This window comes from Stegastes partitus, unplaced genomic scaffold, assembly GCF_000690725.1.
Source record: "Stegastes partitus isolate 25-593 unplaced genomic scaffold, Stegastes_partitus-1.0.2 Scaffold181, whole genome shotgun sequence".
In the NCBI taxonomy this organism is placed as follows: domain Eukaryota; kingdom Metazoa; phylum Chordata; class Actinopteri; family Pomacentridae; genus Stegastes; species Stegastes partitus.
In genome coordinates, this window is record NW_007577912.1 from 413,366 (window position 1) to 436,400 (window position 23,035).

Genomic DNA, 23,035 nt, shown 5'->3' on the forward strand with positions numbered 1-23,035 from the left:
TATGTGTGACCTTCCTGCCTATTTGTAGGAGGGTTGCCAGGCTACATCACCAGAAAAGCTGCCCACTGAAACCCTCTCCCTGGACCTGGAACGGCAGCCTGTCAACAACTAATGTTTAATAACAAACTCCAAGCCTTCATTGGCATTTTATATTTATACACACGGCTATCAGGGAGAGATTTGCGTTGCCTTTCCCGTGGCTATCTTAGGATTTAGAGTAAGTGAGCTAATCCTACATCAGCAACAGTGTTGGGCCTGAGCCTGGAGCTGCAGTGAAGGAGCTGTCACTAGAGTGCAGTAAGAGACTTCAAACAGCCAATGGCAGAGCAGATCAGCTCTTGTTTCCTCTTTTTTTTTTTCAAGCAGAAGAGTAAAGATAGACGGGCATGTTGGCAGGGAGAATGGCAGCATTAAAAAGCGGTCACAGCACAAGGCATTGCCTATTTTGCTGCAGGCTTGAAATATTAATGACAAATCTTTCTCAGGAAGGCATGCATAACAAAAAGTGTCTGGATGTGACATAGTCCTACCCTGCAGATCATTTAAAAGCACCTAAAATTCAACAGTAAAAAGCAGCATTTTAGGAATAAAACTGCGTTCTTTCAACATAAAGACAACAGCCTCTAGACAATACTTCTCTCAGACCCGATGTAATGCACCACCCTTTTCCTCCAAGCGGTCATTTCATTGTAATGTCACAATCATGGGAGATTGTGTCATTGTTTCAAGCCACAACAGTTGTTTTCCTGTACTTTGTTGGAAAAAAAAAATCCATATAAAGCAATAGAAGACAAGTTTGGCAAATTGAAGTTACACTGATTTAAACCCTGTTAGTTCACAGATCATCCTATAGATGGTGCTAAGGATCCTTTTCAGTCCAAACAGCAGAAATGAGGTTAGTCTGCTGTCAGACACAATTGGGACTAAGAGTCGCTAGGGGGTAGCAGCTGTCTGCTTACATCCATCACGAAAGCCTTACAGGTGAACGTGCACCTGACAGAGGAATCTGGTTTCTGCTGCCCTGCACCCTCTGACCTTCATCTTATCCTACTCAAGACCAAAATTAACGAAGTGACGTTGACTGACAGAGTGAGACGTTAGTATGATGAAAACCATATGCTTACAGATCACCAAGGACTGAGACACGGCTCCATATGTCAGCTTTGTCTCAACAGCATGCAGCTTTGCCGCTAGCGATGCATTTGACAGCATCATCTTGCATTCTATTCAATCTCAACTCCGTCTGTGCATCCTAATTTAGGAAGCGGGCTTGTTTTTACAGAATATGCACGGACGTTTTTGTTTGGTTCAGCCGATGGGAGTGCGTCTTAGAACTGCTTTCTTGATAAAAAAAAACCCCAGACTCGGTTTGGGTGGAGCTGGGTGAAGGGTGAGTTCAAAGCTGGAGAGGGGAGGGTGGGGATAAATAAGCAGACTGGAAGGAGATGGGTGGGGGGGGTGGGTGACACCCAAGCTTCTACCGAGTCATGATGTTCCGGAACATTGGCAAACTCTTTCACATGGAAACAAAGCAATACACACACACACACACACACACACACACACACACACCCACAACAACACAGTCACTATTCTGAAATAAACCTGAAAACATTCAGCCTCCATCTGATCCCCCCCCACCCCGGTTCCGAGGGAGTCCCCATCAGCCAATCGCATTGCACAACTGCTATTCTGTAATAGGGGAGTCCCACCACCTACCTCCCGCTTATAAACATGTTGTGGTGGTTTCCATAGAAACCCACAGGGAGGCCCGAAGAGCTGCACAGAGATGACTCCCACTGTGCTGAGAACTTTTCAGGGGGGGGAAAAAAAGTGCAATAGCAAAAAAAAAATAAAATAAAAAAATAAGCATCTGTGTAAATGTGCACACACTCCAACAGAGGACGTCACACTGGGAACAGCAGCCGGACGATTGCCAAGCTGGGAGTGGTGAGCGATGATGTCACTTGCTTAAAAGTGTGTGTGTGTGTGCAAATATCACCCGGCCAAATGTAAAACGTTAGTGAATTTCACCAAGAGGGACTGTGTGTGTGCCAGTGGCCCTGGTGGCGATTATTCCATTGTGCAAACTAACCTTGATGGCATGAATTGTACTGGAAACCTGCTCACACACACACAAGGCCCCTGTGTTTTATTGTGTTGTACAAACGAACGCATTCATCTGTATGCTATGCGCACCTTGGTCGAAACGGGCGTCTTTCTGCGCTTGGCCGAGTTTCCTGCTGTGACCTTATTTCCTGTGGAAGCAGCGGAGGAATGATGTCATCCTCTGCCGACCCAGAGTCAACAACTGTACACCGCAGGCCCCCCGACTCCACAACCGCCTCCCTCCCCCAGCACCGCCAGCCTCTTTCTCATCTGCGCTCGTTTTTCTTCGTCTGTTCCTCTTCCCTATGAATTCCTCTTCCAAGCCCAAAACTTCTCCCCCCCTGCTGTCACACACAGACATTCATTCATCTGGCTTTCCTGTCTTCTTGTTATTTCCTTTTTATCTCTGTGCTTCTCTTTATTACTCCTCGTATCCTCTTTCTAATCATACAGGGCCCCAAAAAAGTTGCAGATTTCTGTCTTAACCCTCTAAATCCCGAAATCTGCCAACAGGTTTAAAAAGCATGTTATCTTTTTTTCTTTTTCTTTTTAAATCAGCAACACTGTAGAATTCATCAGAGCCAGAAAACAGCAACAACTTATCTGTGATGTGCCATTTCTGCAGAAAACAACCAAAATCTGACCTGATCAAAACTACTTCATCCTATGTGTGTTATCGAAAGATTTGCCACAAAATAAGCTGTTTGCATTAATTAAAATCTATTAAATACCAAAACTTCTGCACACCTCTGCATAAGTCATGAGTGACTCAGTTGTCGCCAAAGTCTAATAACAAAAATTCTGTGACTTTCTGGCTGCACTGAAGGCTGTGTTTACACAGAGCAGATAGGGAAACAAATTTAAAATGTAAGCAGTAAATTCACTTTAGTATATAGACGCACCATGTTTTTTTTCAGTACTGATAACACCTGAGGGCACTTGGAAAAATGCTGGACGTGCTGATTCCTGATTTTTTCAATTCAAACTGTCTTTATTCCTTTTTTTTTCTTTTTTATGATTTATGGCATTAAAAAAAAAACAACAAAAAAAGTTGAGTTGAGTTCTCTCTGCTTCTAGTCAAGGTTGTGCTGTTTCCATACAGGTGCAAGACTTTAGGTTGCAGTGAAAAAAATAAACCCACATCGAGTAAAGATGTGATGGGAGCCAAAAAAAAAAACACCCAGAAATTGCTTGGAGGGCTAAAGGTCAACAGTTCACTGTCCTCTGCTGGCTGATAAATGTGGTCAGGAAAAAGCCAGACAGTGGAACAATCACCTCTTTCTCTACAGTAAGCTGAAATAGGATGAATAGCCCTTGAGTGGCACTTATCTCCCCGATGCTGTGAGATATTGCACCGGTCGTTCAGATGTGAATATGCTGACCTGTGTGGCAATGACACAGGTACAGCCACAAACTGTGTGCTATTTATACTGACTGTCCTTTGCATTTATTATCTAGCCAGACATATAACACAGCGACATATACAGACTTAACACAGATTTAACACATTTTCCGGGACGGCTGCAATATTTTTGTCACAAGTTCTGGGAGGCGGTAACCGCACGTACAACTTTTGATTGGTCTCAGCAGGACCTGTGAAAAGAACCGCGTGTTGTGCAGTCCTAAAAGCAGACAGTGTGATTAGTTTTTGGAAAAAAAAAAAAAAAAAAAAAAATCGATGTAATCACACAAATTTTTTTCTGCTACAGAGGAAAATAAATTTGACTGATCTTTGAGTTTGGCATTTAAAGTGTTTCAAGTTTCGACTCAGAAACTTGTTCTAATTGCGGTCCAGACACAAGGCTATCAAGTCTAATTTCAAGGGAGAAACCTCGCAGCTCATCCTGAAACAAGCATTAAAGGACCAGTGTGTAGGATTAGAGGGTAGCTATTAGCACAATGAAATTCTGTTTTTTTTGGGTATAATCATCTGTAACTACAAATTACTGCTTTCGCTCGCTTAGAATGAGCCCTTCATATGTACATAAGGAGAGGAGAGAGTGGAGTTCTTAAGTTAAAGTGGCAACCACCATTAGCTCTTCTACACACTTAGAAACGGAAGGATGAAGGAGGAGCGTTGAGTTTGTTGCAATCCCCACCCTGACTGCTAGATGCCACTAAATCCTCCACGCTGGTCCTTTAACTGACCGCTGCTATTCTAGCCCAGCAACACGTCCTTAGCAGTTGGCAAAAACACTCAAATCAGCAGTGGGTTAATTAAGCCATCAGAATGGCAGCTCTGGATACAGCCAGGAGGCTACGTGTGTCTGTAAATCATGTCCCAGTTGGCTGTACTGAAACAACCCCACTGAAAAGAAAAACATACAGGTCAAATTTAGGCACAGGCGAACGTACTCTCAAATATCTCGTCTTGTATTTCCCAAAAACAGAGAGCAGGGGAAGAGAAAGAGGCCATTGACCTGATGTACCACAACTTAGTCGGCTCCACTATCAGCATCCCTGCTGCCACGTCTCCCCGCTCTGAGTCTGACTGTTGCGGCTTGGCCTCTGATTTATATCAGCTTGCTTCCCTGTCACCATGGAGATTAATGGGTATGTTCTGACAGGTGCAGAAAGCCCTGTATTAGTCTGTCAGCAGCAGAATCAACAATAAACACGTGTAAAGCAGACATGAGGATGCTATTGCTTGAGGCCAGTGTCATCCCAGAGGGATTAGCAGAACTTCCCATCAAAGCCGCGGCAGTGCCAAGCGAAACGCCGCAACAAATGTCCAAGGTGGAGCGTGCATGTAGCTCATTGTGAGAGTGCAGGGGCATTTGCTCACTTGTGCATGAGAGGGCTTGCCTTGTTTACAGTTTGATTGGCAGTTTAATGTGTAACTGTGGCAGGGGGGGCGGGATTGGCGCTGCGGAATATTAGCATAATTCCCAGAGTGCCAAAATCGGTATTGGGTGTCAGGAAGCTATTCCCAAACTCAGCTGTGACCTACAGTAGCAGTGGGTCAACTTACCCACGGGCCAACAAACAGACGCACACATGCTTGGCCAGACACACATACGTTCACCAACTGGGACTCCTACAAATTTATCTGCATGCATATGCACATGCATGAACACATATGTTAATGCATGCACACATGAGCACCTGGGCATATAAGAGCGCTTGGATGCACATAAAAACATCCTCATGCACATATGCAGGTCCATTTACACTGTGGCGACAGTGAGTCTGTTAGCGGGATGCCATAGTACGGAGGGGTGGACAGATTTAGGTCTCCCTCACACCTCGCTTTGCCAGGGGGTGGAGGGGGTTGTAGGGTAATGATACCATTAACACTTGGTGTGCCAACAGCCCTACCCCCTCCCTCTGTGCTCCAATCAGCACCTCTCATTGGGTTTCTCTGCCCTCCACACAGCAACAACTGTTATTCACCTCTCCCAAAATAACACAGCAGCCAATCACAGGGCAGGAGGAGAAGTGGTCGTCAACACAGACCTACTCCTTGACCGCAGGTGAAAGAAGGACACTGAGAGGAAAAAAACTAAAGTGGACCCAAGGGCAGGGGGAAAGAAAAATAAAGAAAAACAATGAAAGATGAAGAGTGGCAGGAGATTGGAACAAACGTAGGGCCAAAGAGGCAGAGAAGCACAAAAAAAAAATAAGATGAAAGCGGGATGGATGGGCAGACAGGACGGAGGAGGAATGAGATTGTGTAATGATGTGTTCGGGTGCTGGCTGTTCTGTTCCGACTGTGGCAGCTACCATGGTAACCTCATAAATAGGTGCCCTACATATCAGCAGGGCATAAGGTTACACAGCTCGGTAAATAAACACACACAAACAGCAGCGGGAGAGTGGCGAGGAGAAGGATAGACGGAGGGAGAGCAGCAGAGAAGCAAATTAGGAGAAATATCAAACGGAGACAGGCGAGGAACGGGAGAAACTGATGAGTTGATACTTGGTGTCGGTGTTAATGGGTATTTGTCTGTCATGCATAATTACCTAAATCCACAGTGTGCTGTTGAACACCCACATCAGGCTGAGGTAAGCCCCCCCTTTCTCAGATTATTCACTGTAGTGTCAGCACCTTACGCACACACACACTCACAAAAACACACGCTCCAGTTCCCTCTCTCTATCCCTCTGTAGCACAACCCTAAATTACCGTTAAATATTCCCCTGTGAGGAAAGCAAAGCCAACACACACACACACACACACACACACACACACACACACACACACACACACACACACTACAGAACAAAATACAAGTCAGGAACCCGGAAAAGTCAACAAAGAGCCACTCCTAACACAATGAGCTGTTCTGTTCCATGATTCAGAGCTTTGGCCTTTCGGAACACAGATAATGAAACTGCATCAGCGTGTCCATCGCAGTCGATTAACATGAAATGCTGCAGCTTGTTCATTACAGCAGAACCCTGTTGAATGACAGCAATAAAAATCTTCACCTGGATATTTCATATATCATGCATTGAAAGCGATAGACGCCGGGACTGAACAAATACAGTTTGAACAAATGCAATTAGCATTTCGAAAAAGGTGGCAATATGTGGCCAGATATACATTACAGCAGGGTTTAAACTGTTGTGTCAGCAGTCTTATAAATACATGCAATCATCCTTGTGTGACAGCCATGCGTTTAATGGTGTGGAAATGGAAATCTATTACACTATGAACACTGACCTAAAAATTCACTTCAAATCAAATGTCAGAAAATGGGAATTACATATATTTCCAATATAGTTTCATTCAAATTGCCTATTTTCAAGTCCAATACTGTCAATCAGCCTCCATGTCTGTCACCTATTCAGTAACTCACAGACTGAATCTTATGCTATAAATGGATCTAAATGTGACAATGGTTGTGTTGCAGTTGTTTTTAGATGTGTATATATAACGCCTGACTCAAATGATCACTCCACTTTGCTATGGAGAGCTACAGTGAACATGAATTAACTCAAAGCTCAACAGCATGCAGATATCCTCCGAAATCAAGAAATGGGAATAAAGACAAGTGTCTCCACAGCATGACAGCTTTGTATGGTATTATACTCCACATACCCGCAGTGATGCTGTCTTCCTTAAAGCAGTGAAACTAGTGTTTCATACAGAGAAAGCTGAACTCAGTAATGTCTTTACATTACTTCAGTCCTTGAAACATATATACCTTTATATTCCTAACAGCAGTTTTAAATGCAAAGTGCAGCTGCAATTTTCAGTAAATGTCTGCCTGTGTCTGTTTTTGTTCGTTAGACTGTGTATTTGTGACTGCGACTGTGTGCCACTTACTCTGATCACTTCTGGAGTTTGCTGGATGAGCAGGGTTGAACCACCGTCTCTCGCCGCAGCAGGTTCAGCAGCAGCAACGACAGCATCTCTTACTTCTGCTGCAGCTGGGATGGCGACAGTAGCTGGAGCTTCAGGTACGACGACAGGTGTGGGTTCATCTACATGCGTGGAGGAATGCACGCCTGCAGTTGCAGATGTTACCAGAGCCGGGATGGATTCTGCGTCAGCCTCACCTGTAGAGGCTTCTGTAATTTTATCTGCAGTATCAGCTGTAGGCCCAGGTGAAGGTGTAGGGAAAAGTTTGGGTGCAGCATCAGGTGTTGGTTTAGGTGCAGGCTCAGGTGCAACATTGAACTCGGCTTCAGGTGCTGCAGGGACGGGTGTCAGTGCAGGTGAAACTGCAGGTGTGCTTGCCAGGGTGTGTTTTGCCGGTAAAGCTGGGACAACACTTGTGTGCACCGATGGAGCAGTGGGAGCAGCTGGTAGGTCTGTGGTTTCCACAGGGGTATCAGCCCTGCCAGTGGTGGCCAGTGTACCCTGCAAGAGCTTCATCACCTCCCGCTCCTTTCCGCTGTTCCTCTCAGCGCTCCCTGTGCTCCCTGCTCCAGAGTCAACCAGCTCTTGGGCAAAACTCTCAATGCTCTCAAGGATTCTCAGCAACAGTGCTCCATCTTCTTCCTCTCCCACCACAGCTTCGTTGCTCTCTACTTGGGGAGGAGCAAGATTCTGGGGAGTTCTGGAGCTAAGACCATTCATGGTTAGGTGGCTGGCTTGCTTCTGGACTTGGAACTGGGCCATTTTGGGCTGAGTGAAGGACTCGTTGGAGATGATTCCTTGGCCTCCTTCTCTCTTCCTGGTCTTGGCTGGAAGTGGAGGCTCTATGCTTCTGGGGTGGCTCATACTCTGAGACAGATTCTCCAAGTCCATCAGCAGCTTGTCAATGTCGTCATTTCTGTGTGCTGCTGTTTTTGGTGCTGAGGATGTTAGCGAGGCAGAAGATGGCCAGGCAGGGCTGTAGCCAGAACTGGTCGGCAAACTATTTGAAGAGTTATGGAGTGTGTGTGGTTGGGAAGGGTGCAGGTGTTGCCCCAACATAATCCCATTTTTGTTTTGGGTAGTGTTCACACCTCTAGTGGGAGTATGTGTCTCCTGTGTGATTTGTTCTGGTGTCTTTCCCACATCCGCCTCCTCCTCCTCAATATAAAGAGCTTCCATGGGGGATGCTGGAGGAGTGTGCGTATATGGTGGGGTTGGGGACATACGAAGAGGGGATGGAGAGTGTGTTGGAGAGGAGCTGGTTGAAGAACATGTGATAGACGGTGGAGAGAGAGTGTGTTGTGTGATAGACGAAGGATGTTGTAGTCCATTGGTGAGTGGACTGGCTCTAGGCTGAGCTGAGCTCTGGACTGGTTTGTTATGAAGAGAATCTGATTTAAAAGGTGAGGAAGAAGGTGAAACAGAGGAAGAAATAGAAGATGCAGAGTGTGGAACAGTCTTTGGAATTGGAGGCGACTGCACCACATCTTCGTAGCGGGGAGGTTGCTCATTGCCAAATATTGGAGAATAAGGTCCTTGTTGGATGGAGTGAAGCGTGTTTACCAGCTCAGCCAGATCGCTGTGCCCACTTCCAGGTGCACCCTGACCACCCTGCCCACTGCCTCCCAAACCTCCAATCCCTTCTAGCTCCAGAGGCAATCTTTTTAGATAGGAGCTCAGTCTGGTCATCACAGCCCGATACACACTGTCAGGACTTGCTCCTCCATCCTCCGGCCCTCCACCAGCTTTGCGTCTGATGCACTGCTTGATGATATCGGTGCATTTCTTTAAGTCTTCAGAACATTTAAGCAGGATGTCAAGGCAGGCACGGATGTCCTCCCCACCTGCTCCACCACTGGCAGCCTCCGCTCTGGTTTTCTCCAGCAGACGGGCAATTAGATTCTCCTCTCCCAGGGTGTTGCGGTACAGGGAGGCAACTGTGTTTAGACTTTGGTCCAATGACGCAATACTTGAGAGGCTGTTTGTTGAACCACCACCCACTTTGGTGATGGATGACAAGGTGCTTGTGCTCGCCTTTAGCTTTGTCTCCTCCAGCCCTGTTCCTTTGCCCAGCACAAACGGTGGCAGGTTCTCATCATTAGAAGTGGCCATGCCATTTGTCATGCCATTAGTAGTTCCGTTTGTGGCAAGGTTGGAGCTGAAGTGGCCATAGATGATCTCCAGATCAGTGGAGCGACGACTGAAAGAGTCTGGACGGACCTTGCGACCTTTCCGGAAGGTGACATGGCTGGAGGAGGAGAGTCGGAGCTTGTCAAAAGAAAACTCCTTTAGCTTACCACTAGCCAGGTTGATGGCCTCTTCAGTAATGTCCTTCAGACTGCCAGAAGCGCTCAAGTTGCCAGTTGATCCAATTGCACAGGGGGTCTTTTTACCACGCCACGTGGGGCTGTCCTCCCCTAAAGACAAATTGCCACTGCTGCCTGCCCTCTCTAAACCACCATTATGATTAGTATCCATGGTAACACAAAGTTTAGCATGGTTAGGATGTTGTTGAGAGATCATGTTGCGGGAGTGGATGGGTGAGCTGTTGAGATCATTGTATGCAGGGTCAGGTGCAACCAGCAGCTCGGAGCAGGTGCCACGGTGTGCGACGGTACAGTCTAAGCCCTGGGACAGCGCCCCACATGGCCCCGAGCAGTAGTGCACAGCATGGGAGTGAGTGCGTCGGTCCACTACCACACTGTTGTAGCAGCTCACACTGCTCACAACAACACGATAGGCTGCTGCCATAGTGAACAATATTCCTCAGGGCATAGAAGGGTCAAAATAATATCAAAGTGTTAAACTATTTAAAAAAAAAAAACACACAGTAACAAAGAATCCTGCTGGATAAAAATATTTTCCTGAAACTCCTTCAGTTAAGAGAGAAAGGGAAAAAAAATACGTCCAAATACTGCATCATCTTGAAAAAACATGTCTTTCAAATGCATGATGACATTTTTCACAGTCACACAAAAGCAGCAACAAGAACAAAAATATTGGCAATCAACATCTGAAAAAAAAAATACATACAACTGTGTATTCCAAGGTCGATATCCTTCTCGTGCTTTCAACTCTCTTGCAGAGGCGAAAAAATTCCTCGTCTGAGATCTCTGGGCCTCTTAATAACAGCTGTAAGGTTCCTCCTCTCTCCACAGGCACCTTCTCCGTTTCCTCTCCAGCAGCAGCTCATTAGCCACTAATGATAGCCATGGAGAATGGTGACAGCGGAACATCCAGCTGGGGTATCACCCATCCCGCCACAGAAGTAGCCCCAGGGGCCTGAATCGAGGCCAGTGAGACCTTAACATTGCCCTAGCCTGGGCTCATCCACTGGGTAATGAGATGTAGGAAGAAGCCCCCTTTTCCTAGCAAAGCGGAGGACCATTCGCTGACTCCAACACAGCTGCAGAATAGCAGGGGACCGACCACAGATGGCCGACTGGCTCTTGCTCTCGATGAGTGTGTGTCTGGACGTCTCTCGCTCCCGTAGTCTCCCTCACCCCTTCCGTCTCCCACAGTCAGCCATGTGTCACAGGGAGTGTGTGTTTCTGACAGGGGGACACCACCTGCGAGTCAGCAAACGGGGGAGGGAGGGAGAATAGAGGGTGAGAAAGTGAAAAAAGAAAACACAGAGAGAAAGTAAATCATTAAGATTGCACTGGGCTTTCTGCACCATCAACCTCCACACAAAGACACTTCCAGATCAAAAAGAGGTCAGGAAGGGAGACACAAAAGTGTTAAACAGGCAGAACAGCAAAAAAGACACGACTCCCTGTTTGGTCACAGCAGAAATGTCTTTAACGCTGCTGAGAAATCACGACTCGGTTAAACAGAGACAGGTGTGGCGGGGCGAGAAGACACCTGTTTTGATCATGTCTCCATACCTATTTTTTTTTAGCTCAAACATATTTGTCAAAATTTGTCTGAGCTATTGAGTTTAATTCTGTTCAACTTCCGAAGACGCAAAAAGAGATTCGTACAAGAAGAAATACAAATAAGTAGGGAAGACGAAGTTACAGTGCAACTTTAAGCACAGTACCGTGCAAAAAAAATCGCTCAGATTCTTATCCATCAGGCAACACCATCTGGGAGATGGATGTCAAATCATTTGGCAGCACACGACAACAACCCCAACATGCAGCCAAAGTCACAGAGAACTTTCAGTGACAAGAAGATCAAGGAGCCCTGCAACAGATGGTTTGGCCCCCACAGAGTCCTGATCTCACCATCATGGAGTCAGTCTGGGATTAAATGAAGCGACAGAAAACACGGAGACAGCCTAAATCCACAGACGAGCAGTGAGTTTTCTGCAAGATAAAGTACTTTGAAAAACAGTGCGCAAGTGTGCCGAAGGATTAATGCTGTTTTAAAGTCAAAAGATCAGCCATACCAAATATTGATTTGATTTGTATACTGTGCAAAAAACTTTGCAAGCTACACTAAATGTAACGCCAACTACAGCAGCTGCTCAAAATGTGCAACACGGAGCTCCTTAGAACTTTATTGCAAGCCAAAATAAACACAAATACTCCTCTAGAGGCTGCAAAATCTGACTTTCATGCCCCCAAGTAGCATTCTTTAGAAATGAAAGCTGACAGAAAGTGGAACATGCTTCAGAATTTAGGCATACACATTTAGAGTTTTGATTCTTTTTGCTTGGGTTTTATTAAAATACAAACATTTCAGCGTTCTGAAAAACTTTCCCTGCAGAATGACATCTGTTGGAGAAGCTGTTCTGTACAGCGAAAGAAGCTGAGCAACGTGCAAATACCAGTTTCATGCCACATACCAGGAACTAACGGAGCCTGACGAGAGGGTAAACAGACTGTGCAGTAAACCTGTAAGCAGGACCAATCGGTGAAATAATTTAAATGCCGTGTTAAAAGAGTGAAAAGAATTCAAAAATGTGAGTGCCCACTTCTTTCAGTCTTTTTTTCTTTCATGTTCCTTTTTATTTCCCTGTAGGTCTCTTCTCTTCTCATCAATTCGTTTTACATGTCTTTACGTCTTGCTTTCTGCTATCAAATGTGCCCATTTCTGTTTCTCCCTGCTGTCCCTCCCACTCCAGAAGCACAACACATTCCTCAGCGCTGTGCCCTCCTACACATGTACGCCCATATGTGCTGCATATATCATACGTATACATTAACTGCGATAGCCCAGTGAGATAACACATCCACAACCACGGATATAACCTCAAACCTAATCCTACAATGAAGCAACACTGTGCAGGAACAAAACAGTCAGGGGATCTGAAATTCACAAATCCAAAGAAAGAAACTTGAGAACACTTCAAATAATTTGATTTGATGATGTTTTTTGAGCATTCAGCTCAAACATCCATCCATTATCTATACACCGCTTAATCCTCACTAGGGTCGTGGGGGGGCTGGAGTCTATCCCAGCTGACTTAGGGCTCCAGTCTATCGCACTTCGAGACTTAGAGACAGACAACCAAGCACACTCACATTCACACCTACGGACAATTTACAATCACCAATTAACCTCAACATGTTTTTGGACTGTGTGGGAGGAAGCCGGAGAACCTGGAGAGAACCCACGCTGCACGGAGAACATGGAGACTCCACACAGAAAGATTCCGGTGCCCCCACCGGGATGCGAACCGGCGACCTTCTTGCTGCGAGGCAACAGTGCTACCAACTGCAGCCCCAGCTCAAACATACAGACACTAATAGTTTATTTAAGTTCACGATTGCATACCTGCGGGATGCAGGATGTTCAGACCGACCACAGGAAGAAAGAACAACAGTGAAAGGTTATTACAACTCAGACTGAGAGCGCAGATATATGATCTGTAGTGGGTTTCTCGCGGAAATTATGGAGATGGAGTTTCCTCCTCATAAGAGACTGGGAAGAGAAATGGGGGAAGAATGATTGGTGGGAGAGTGACTGGCAAAGGTGGGGATGGGGAGGGGGGGGATTTGGCACCTGGAAAAACAATAATTAAGAAGCTTTATGGAAAAAACAGGCGGTCACCTCATCTCGCTTTCTCTCTCCTTTCTTTCCACACAAACACACGCAACAGCTGGATGCTGCTGAATCAGTCTCTCGAGCAGGAAATTGCACTTCCTTGGCAAGCTGCACTTGAAATGTGGACAGACGGTTGGAAATAGACTATTATAGGATGGTAATCACACACACACACATTTACACACTCCTGCCTCCTCGCTGTGCACGAGCTAAATATCTGCGTGAGTCTAGCTCGCTTAAACGACAGCTTCCCAAACTGATACCGAGCGTGTAAACAAACTCCTCTGGTGTTTATAACGGCGAGCGGCCTCCACACGCCCACGTGCACACACCCACCCGTGAATGTCCGCACATGCCTCACTGACACATATTGCAGAAAAAGATGATTCACTAGTGAACTCGTTCTGTGGTGTGTTTTCAAGTCCTGCCCTGATTTAGTGGTAGGTACATGGGGTTTTTTTTTTCTTTCCTCTGGACATATTTTATGGGCGAGTTAGCCGAGAATGCGTGTAGGTATCAGCTTTCAGTTGAATGTCAACAGGGCAGGGCTTAAAGTCAAAGACTGGGCAGGAGAAATGGACATTTTCAGAAAAAGTGAACTCCAAGAAGAGGTGTATTCAGGGTGAAATCATTAAACTGATGCAGATTTCTTTCTGATTTAAAGTTACTGTTCTCCAAGCTCAGAGTGAATGCCCTCCTAGTTTTTTGTGTTTTTAACACGAGCACTTTCATGCAATCTGAAGTGGAATTCTTATCCTTTACTTCCTCTATTTCCTTTATCTTTTCAGGGGTTTTACTTCACAACAAGTGGAAAGTAGTGAACCAAAGTCCTTGTAAGTCTTTCTGAGAAGACTAGAGGTTATTTGTGACTATCTTCTTGTTCCACTTCTCTCTTTGACTTTCCCCACCTCTCCTTGCCTCCCGTCCTTCTTTCTCCTCCATCTTAAAAAAAAAGTAGTCCAGTTCCTTCAGCCTGACCTTCACCAGGAAGCACTAAATCACCGGAGGCCACTTCTGTCACACCCTCCCATCCAGCCACTTTAAAGTATGTCCCTGCATGTGTGTGTGTGTGTGTGTCAGCAAACGTGCACAGAAAGAAGTGCTGCTACAGTAATACGTTGGTGCTGTTTGCTGTGCATGTGTCTGTCACAGCAGAGGGGCCAGTGGGGCCTCCTGAGGGGAAGTGGGTCTTTGTGAAGAAGAAAGCCCAAATAGGAACCCCAAACATACCCCCAGGGAGCGAGAACAGGTCTATACTCGCCCACTCGTTGCACACACACACACACACACACACACACACACACACACACACACTGATGCACAATTTCAGTGTTGCTACTGAGATCCCACAGAGAGAACAGAGCTCTGCAACGCTGAACACATACTAAACAGAACCGAGAGAGAGAGAAAGACTCGTGGCTCTGTGGGTATTGACTTCTGCCCCTGCAGTAGCTACAGAAGAGGAACTATTGGGCTTTTTAAAAAAAAAAAAAACAATATAATTTTCTTCTGAGAAACACACATGCACAGATTGTGAGAACGCATCCAAATTTAAATATTCTTGCCCGAGTACTTTTCACGAATAGCTTAAAATGTCAATTTCAGACATTTTAGGCTTCATTTCTTTCTCGCACATTTTGATCTTTACAAATGTCCATCGAACTAACTGCAGTTCTGACCCACTTCTCTGCTTCTTTCTATAATTCTCACATGAATTATTTACTCTGACTTCCAAGTGTCTGCCCGAATCCACACACACACACACACACACACACACACACACACACGCTACTATATTCTCTTGACAGCAGAGTCAAACTTCCGTAGCAAAAGTTTGTTCATCAGCTCTGCATCAGTCGACCGTCTAGCTGTCATTCTGTGGCAGAAAGACAAAGGGGGCAGACAGATAGATAGATACTCTGACAGACTGTTCTGTCCTCGTCGAGTCCGGGCCACATTTCAATTATCATCACTTTCTGAGCCGGCTACAGCTGCAAAAGAAACACAGACGGAGAGAAAAGGGAGAAAGACTGACAATCAAATCAACCGTATCGTTTGTGAGGGTGAAAAAAAAATACTCCTGTAATTCAATTAAGAAAATTTCAATCCACTTCTTTTGTTTGAATCTAAAATCAGCTCTAAAGTTTTGGTGGCTTAACAGACAAACAACTTCCTCACTGGGCTGGAATCAAACAAGCATCTTTTTTTTCTCTACACCAAAAAGGCCTAAAATCTAATATATATATATATGTAATGTAATATATAAAGCACAGCAGGAGGTTTCTGTTGCCAGATGCACACGATCATTAGGTTTTTTTTTCCCGAGGTGGAGAGCTGGAGTTTTGAGGGTCTGGAAGGTTAAAAAGAAAAAAGCCCTGCCAGGTCCCACAATAAGAAGAGCTACTATGTGAACCAGATGTCTGTACTTGAGCCAAAACACAGGCAGGGGGGAGAATCAGAGGGGATTTCTGACACAACAAACGATTAGGGGAGGTTTAAGGTGAAAGAATACACCTGTTAAATGAGGAACAGCCTGAAAATTATAGACCTGCTTGTACTTTTTTAGAAAGCTTGATGTAAAAATGTTTTTATTTCATACACAGAAACAACAGATGAACCTACAAGAATTGGAAATGAACAAAACATTCGCCTTAACATAGTGCTGTAAAACTGAGACAAAGACGCCAACACGTAAAGAGCTGCTTAGCAAAAAAAACGGACTATATGAGGGAGTGAGTATATGTGTGTGTGTGTGTGTGTGTGTGTGTGTTTCTGGCAGAGACTTGGGGGTTCTCTTGTTATGCCTGCCAAAATTATTGTCTGGATGAGACCCAGGCTGACAGCACAAATCACTGCACTCTGGAGACACAAACACACACACACACACACAGCTGTAGAGATGAAACCATGTCTGCAGGCTTGACAGAGCACGTCCCAGAATAAAAGCGTTGGTCTTTAGAGGTCAGAACAACAGTCGGGGATGAGCAGAACTAAAGCTGCGTGCAGGTAGGTCCTGTTCAGGTTCAGCCGGGGACACTTTTCACTGTCGAGCGGCGAGCGGAAATGTGGGACAGAGAATATTGATTTATATTTGCGTTGCCGCTGTTCGTCTTAATGTCATGACGGAAGTTTTGATTCATCTGTTTTCTATTGCTTAGGCCAACCAATGTTCTTCTTGGACCTGGATCCAATGTTTTAAGATGTTTTTTTTATGATGCTTCACTTCAAAGAGCAGCATTCTTTGGTGTCTTGTTTTTAACAATTCTATCATCATTTTGGATTACATTAGGTTTCAAATGATATAATTAACCAAAAAACATTTATTTACACATGAGTAGGGTTGTTTGATTAAGGCAAAAAAGCCTGATCACGATTATTTTTACACAATTACTCATTGGATTTAGAAACAGCAGGCTTTTATTAAGCTATTTTTTTTAAAAATGCACTGGAATTTCATTATTAAAAAAATAAATAAATGCAGAGAAATATTGTGATTTTATGGTATTGGATAAACACAGGCCACTTTTGTGTGTTTATTATTATTATTGTGCCTTCCATGTGTCATTTTACGGCGCTTTCATGACACGTGAGACGGTTAAAGTTAGAATAAGGGGTCATTCATCGCAACTACATGGAGCGTAATAAAACGCCACATGCAACAATGCATTCCGCTAAAATGCAAAGCGACGCCTTTTTATGATACCGGGCTGAAAATAACGACACAAATTAGGTCATCCGCATGTGATTTAGCACCAGGTTCTCCACAGACATGCAACACAGGACAGGAGAAGGGCGACTATCATCCAGCCACATCCCAAAAGTTCTGGATTTATATCAAGAGGTATAAACAAGAGCATCGTTGCGAAATGGAAGGCTGCACTGTAATCGCACATTCCTGGTGCTGAGTAGTATCTGCAAGTAGAGAAAATAGAGGATTGTTGATGTCTGAGATGCAAAACTCCAGGTGAAAATGGTTTGCATATTACAGACTACTGCTTTGATTGCATGGTCATAACTAAAGAAAACAAACTTTTTTTTAATCAACTCTCCATCCAAGATTCCAATGAAAGTCAATGAAACAATGAATCATCCAGTCCTGGCAACTGTAATCATTATTTTTCTAGATTTTTAGTGTAACAAATTCAAACTCTAAATATTATTGCTCGGCTACAGTATGTGGGGGAAACGACAAGATGGTTCTCCACAACTAAGAGAAGCTCCTACTTCATCCATTACGAGTAGGAATCGATCGATTATTGTTGATCAAGAAAGACCAATAACCGATATTTTAAACAGATATACACCACGTTATATATACAGCTGAATATTTACGCTAGGAACAGCAGTGATGACGAGAATCACAGGATGGTAGGACACTCTTCTCTGTTTACTGTGAGATCGATCGCCTGAGACTGAACCTGCTAAACTAGCCACTAGCCATAATAATAGGCTTAGCCACTGTGTAAGTCGCTGATTTACTCGGTTTATGGCGTGTTTCTGGTTCAGCTTTTGCATTCTCGGCTAGAAAGACACTGCTGAGACCACAGAGTGACGACACACAGAGATGCAGTTGCATCAAATCCAAAGTAGTGCATTTAATTTATTGGTAAACGGTTAAAATCAATCAATCAATAATTGGAAAAACGGCAAATATCGGCTACCATATTGGCCCAGGGCGATAATTAGTCAATCCCTAATTGAGGGGAGCAACATCCAGTCATATTTGTAGATGTACAGAGTGGCAAACTTCTAACTAAAGCTCATACACCCCATTATTATTATACATCACCTCAATCTGCTCCTTCTGTGCAACATGGTTGGCGATTAAAGATTCAACGTACATGCAAAGATACATTCATGCACACACCTAAAAACTGCAGACCGAGACATAGTTTTATTGCATAGCAAATAACCTGAAACCAGAACTGTTTCTGCTGAACGCGCTGAATTCCCTGTGTGTAGAATTACTGTTTTACAGGCCGAGATGGCACGAGCGCTCCTCTACACTTCTACACCTCCAGTGCTGCACCAGCTGCTCCCACGGCGCCGTTCGCATCTCACGGGAAAGAGGGCTATGTGAATAGCTCAGCACCTCATTAGGAACAAAACAGCAACCCCTGCGACTACAGGACACACGGACACGCACACACATAAACACAATACAGCCCCCCGAGGGAAGGTACCGGGGCCAGAGAAGAGGATGTTTTTGTGCTTCTGAGCAGAAGAGGGAAAACAGTGACTCACATCTTTTCTTATCCTTAGATGTTTCCTGGTTTGACCTTATAAGGCTAACGCACACAGTCTTGATCTCACACACACACACACACACACACACACACACACACACACATAGATCCTGCCGTTCCACTGCAGAGGGCAGAAAAAACAGGCCGGAAATACGCAACACTTTAGGCCACATGAGACGATGATGATGAAAGCTGGCATCAGCTACAAAATATCAAAACCTGCAGAGCGTGCACACACACATTTCTGCATGTTTACACACAAATAGCAAAGGCTGCAGATACCAACACACACAAACACACCTCTGTAATACACACTCACATCCAAGCATGCATAAGCACACGCCTACAACACACACACACACACACATCTGTTGATCCTGCCTTGCCTGGAGCTCATTATGACCCTGGTCTGTGCATTGCCACTAATTTAAAAAACACATTTCGGGTGATGTCATGTTTTTGGCTGCAGCTGCTAATGTACATGGAGTCAGGAAAAAAAAAAAAATCAGACAATAAGACGCGCGCCCACAAACACACACGCTGGCAATGAAGACAAAAAGGACGAACACACAAATAAATCTAATGTAATGTGCAAAGACAGCTGACCTGGATTCAGCCGGTCGACAGTTTATTCCTGCTACCACCTACAACCCAGACCCAACGGCACACCAGCCACCTTCAACCAGAAACAAGACAGCTGAACACACACACACACACACACACATCACAATCCTACGCTAACCTGAGGAAATAAAGCGGACAGGAAAAACTTGTGTGTTTGGAGCAACTTGTCTAAAGCATATAATATTTATGTAATGGACCGGCAACAAACTACACGTTTCACTGCTAATGAAAGACTCTTTTTAATGTATTGTTAATGCACACTTCCACAAATCCCTAATGACAACATATTCTTCTAACCATTTTATGTTGGATTGTAAAGCAGAAAAACATCCACATACAGCACAGTTTACTGAAGAGAAAACAGGAAGATAACATTTTCTTAAATGGCCAGCAGTACTGGCTGGATATCTGTTCAAACTTTGAGAATTAATCTAACTCCAGGAGCTCCAATGCCACTTAAAATAGTTGTTCAGTCAGTCCTGTCTCCCAAAATTACACTTCTGTGCAACTAAAACTGCATTCACACGTATTCTCCTGGATTATTGTGTTGTTAATCAACATATCTGCTTCACTCTTAGTCCTTTTCAGCCAATCACTATTACACCAACCACTGGTAGTTAAAGTGAAAATCATCAATCATCTTGTTACACTGCAATGTTCTACAGGCTCCTGGGGTTCATGTGAATGTCACTCTGACCACCTACCTAAACACTGTCGCAGACTATGTGCAAACTTTACCCGACAACGACTGAAAAACGAAAGTAAACAACAAGTGACAATGAAACTTAACTCTAAGAATAACAGTCTCAGACAGGACGGCAGCGAACCCCCCGTCTCCTGGGTGAAAGTCCCGTTGCTGCCTCAGGCCTCCACCTCCTGACTTAGTGGCTCTTACATTTCTTTCAAAACATACGTTCAGCTAGGCCGTATAGGAATGTAATTTTGTGAGCGCTTTGCCAAAGGTAAGCTTCGTGCAAAATTCAGCAAACCTGATCCAAGCTAGATGACATCCTACGTTTAGCAGCAGGAGGACTGCATTCAGAAAATGCAGCCTGCAGCAGAGTGTTTGGTTTATGCAGCCTTACATAATTATTATGGTTTCCTATATTATACGCTTCTTCTTTCTGTCCTACAGTGTTTAGTGTACTATATGAGTACAGGCAGGGCTGTCTGTGTGGAGCTGCTGGAAGAGACAAGTTTGGAGAAGCATCTCCGTTTCTCCAGCATACTTGTTCAAAAGGCCACACTTCTGCAGCATGATTCATCTCAGAAATGTGGCTATGCTTTTTGTTTTTTTGAAACCAAAGCAGTTGTGCATTCAGTCTAGATGTCACTGCTGGTTGAAGGTTAGTTATTTAATCTTTTTAACGGGGCACAAGTGGACATTTCATATAGCAGGAGTAACCTGAGCTCAATGCATTGAAGCAGATTCCCAAACAAATATTGGGCTTTATATTGAGTTTTCCCCCCAATGAACACAGACTATTTGGGAAAATATACATTCGGCTGTGACACAGATGTGTTAATTTATCAGGAGCACATGCCTGGCGTCACATGATTTTTTTATTTGGTGTGTCGACCTTGGTGGAGATTGGATTACTACGCAGCAAAGATTTATCACAGCTACATAAATAGCAAACACGACAAATAAAAAAAGGAGCGAACACAATTCATTAGGAGGCGTTGAGTTTTCAGTTTATACTCGGAGCCCAAAAAGGAAGAGAAAGCGACCAAAACAAGTCGACGTGGAGCCAGACCAGTTCCCAGACCCCTGCTGCTGGTCAGAGCTCGTTCCAGAAAGTTCTGGACTCAGACATTCCCCAGATACCGGAGTGCTTTTATACTAACAGATATCAGTCAAAGCGTAAAGCAACACAAGGAGCAAATAAACTTGAAACAGCCACAGTAGTGGACACACATTAGGGATCTTGTGCTCCAAGCTATGCGAAACTAAAACTAAACTGCAGCACGAGAAGCATCACCACCTGTTTAGTCTAGACCTATTGTTGCTTTTATTAAATGCTGGTTTAACCCCACCAAAAAATGCATTTTTTAGGAAAGTAAAATGTAGATAACAGAGTCTCTTTATATCAAGGCTGTTTGGCTTTTGAGAAAACACAAGAACTCCTCCTGTTGCTTCTTTCTCTATTCTTTTTATGTCTTGGATGCGGTAGCAACAGACTAAAGGGATGATTATTTTAGTCGCTACACAAAATCAGAGTCAGAACTTAATTATTATTCTGCTGAAAAAGCCTCACGGCAGTCCAGAGTTCACATCTTTGTAGTCACAGAGCGAAGCAGTCTAGAGGTCTGAAAGCAGCTCCTTAACGGCATTTATTCAGTGATGTATGGTATATACTGTGTCACCGGCAGACTTATAAGAGACATCAATTCTGTCCAAACACAATGTCTCGTCGACACGTTTGTCCTCGCTCGGCGGTTGCACGTAGCCGGCAGTGTTTACAACGAAAGAAAGAGCAGAGATGTCCAGATTTTAACAGAAATCCATATAAGAGCATGTTTAGACTGGAGGGCTGAAGCTAGACTAACTAGTCTGAGGGCCGTCTATGTGTGTCGCTATGTGTGTGTGCATGTGTGTGTGTGTTCGACTGCTGTCCCTGTCCGTCAGAGGGTCATATGAGGAGCAGATTAAGGTTTCTAACCGCAAACCCCTGTCGCCATGGCCCATCGTCACGGAGCCGGCGAGGAGGGTCATCGTGTTCCGAACCGCCACTGACTCACCGCTCCTTATCTCGCCGCCGCGAATACGAGCACAAAACCACATCTAAATCAGGACTTTGTGGTGCAGCTTGTGTTAGTCAACCCTTCTGCAACGTCTCGACCAACCAGTTTGAGTCAGACTGTCATTACTGAAATTACGACTCCCGATAATAATAATAATAGTTTTTATTGCTGATAGCGATCATTATGTGGATAATCGAAAAATGAGTGACATCTTTGTCTTTTATAGTACAACCAGCAGCCATAGTGTCAAAACTATTCCATTTCCAATTATATAAAGCATGGAAACACAACAAATAATCACATTTGAGGAGCTGGAGCAAGACAATGTTTCGCATATTTGGTTGAAAAATGACCTTATTTATTTAATTATCAATAGTTGTAAAATAACACTTTAACCTTTGCGTCTTCTTGACTTCTGCTGCCATTGTTTGGAGTCCCGTGGACCCAAATGCTGCAAAAATAGTAACTGCAAAGTAATGCAAATAATTCTGCATGCATACATTGCCACAAGCTGTCAAATAATGTGTTATGTATATGCCAAAAATGTGCAGTTTTAAGCCTTGTGAATGTCTTCGAAGGGACTTTAATATTCTGGAAATCAACAGGAAAGGACGTCTTTGGAAAGGCTCGGGACACGTGGATACGACAGGCAGGGAGGTTTTGATTTTTAGAGGCAGGCCTCAATAGAAGCCTGTTTGAGAATCTGGCTGTTACATAGCTCAGGTAATCGATATAGTACACTGGAAAGTGGTTTCTACACTCAATGAAGTTCTTATATAGAAAGTGTAGGCTGCGCTGGTGTCCCCAGTAGGTACACTGTAAGGGTAAAAGCAATACTGGAATGATTTTCACCTTGTGAATCTTTTCTGTCAGCTCCAGAAACAAAAATAGTCAAGTATGTGAAAAGAAAATGTCAGAAATATTTCAGTTAAAAATATAGTTTAATGTGGTAAAGTTGCCTATAGGTAACGTTTTTATGGACGTGATTAATGAAAGCGATGATGCTGTC

The 23,035-nt window shown here is 44.3% G+C and overlaps 1 protein-coding gene across 4 annotated transcripts in view; it reads right to left on the reverse strand.

Moving 5' to 3' along the window:
- The window catches only part of ppp2r3a (protein phosphatase 2, regulatory subunit B'', alpha), a 67,200-nt gene that overhangs the window by 17,782 nt on the left and 26,383 nt on the right, over positions 1–23,035 (reverse strand). For 3 of the 4 annotated variants that reach the window (XM_008280099.1, XM_008280101.1, XM_008280100.1), the window contains exon 3: positions 7,382–10,986. In XM_008280099.1, coding sequence (XP_008278321.1) covers positions 7,382–10,168 — 2,787 coding nt within the window. In that variant the 5' untranslated portion in view covers positions 10,169–10,986. Of the gene's footprint in view, positions 1–7,381; positions 10,987–16,383; positions 16,398–23,035 lie in introns of those variants that run through there. The other variant, XM_008280102.1, reaches the window with a different exon arrangement.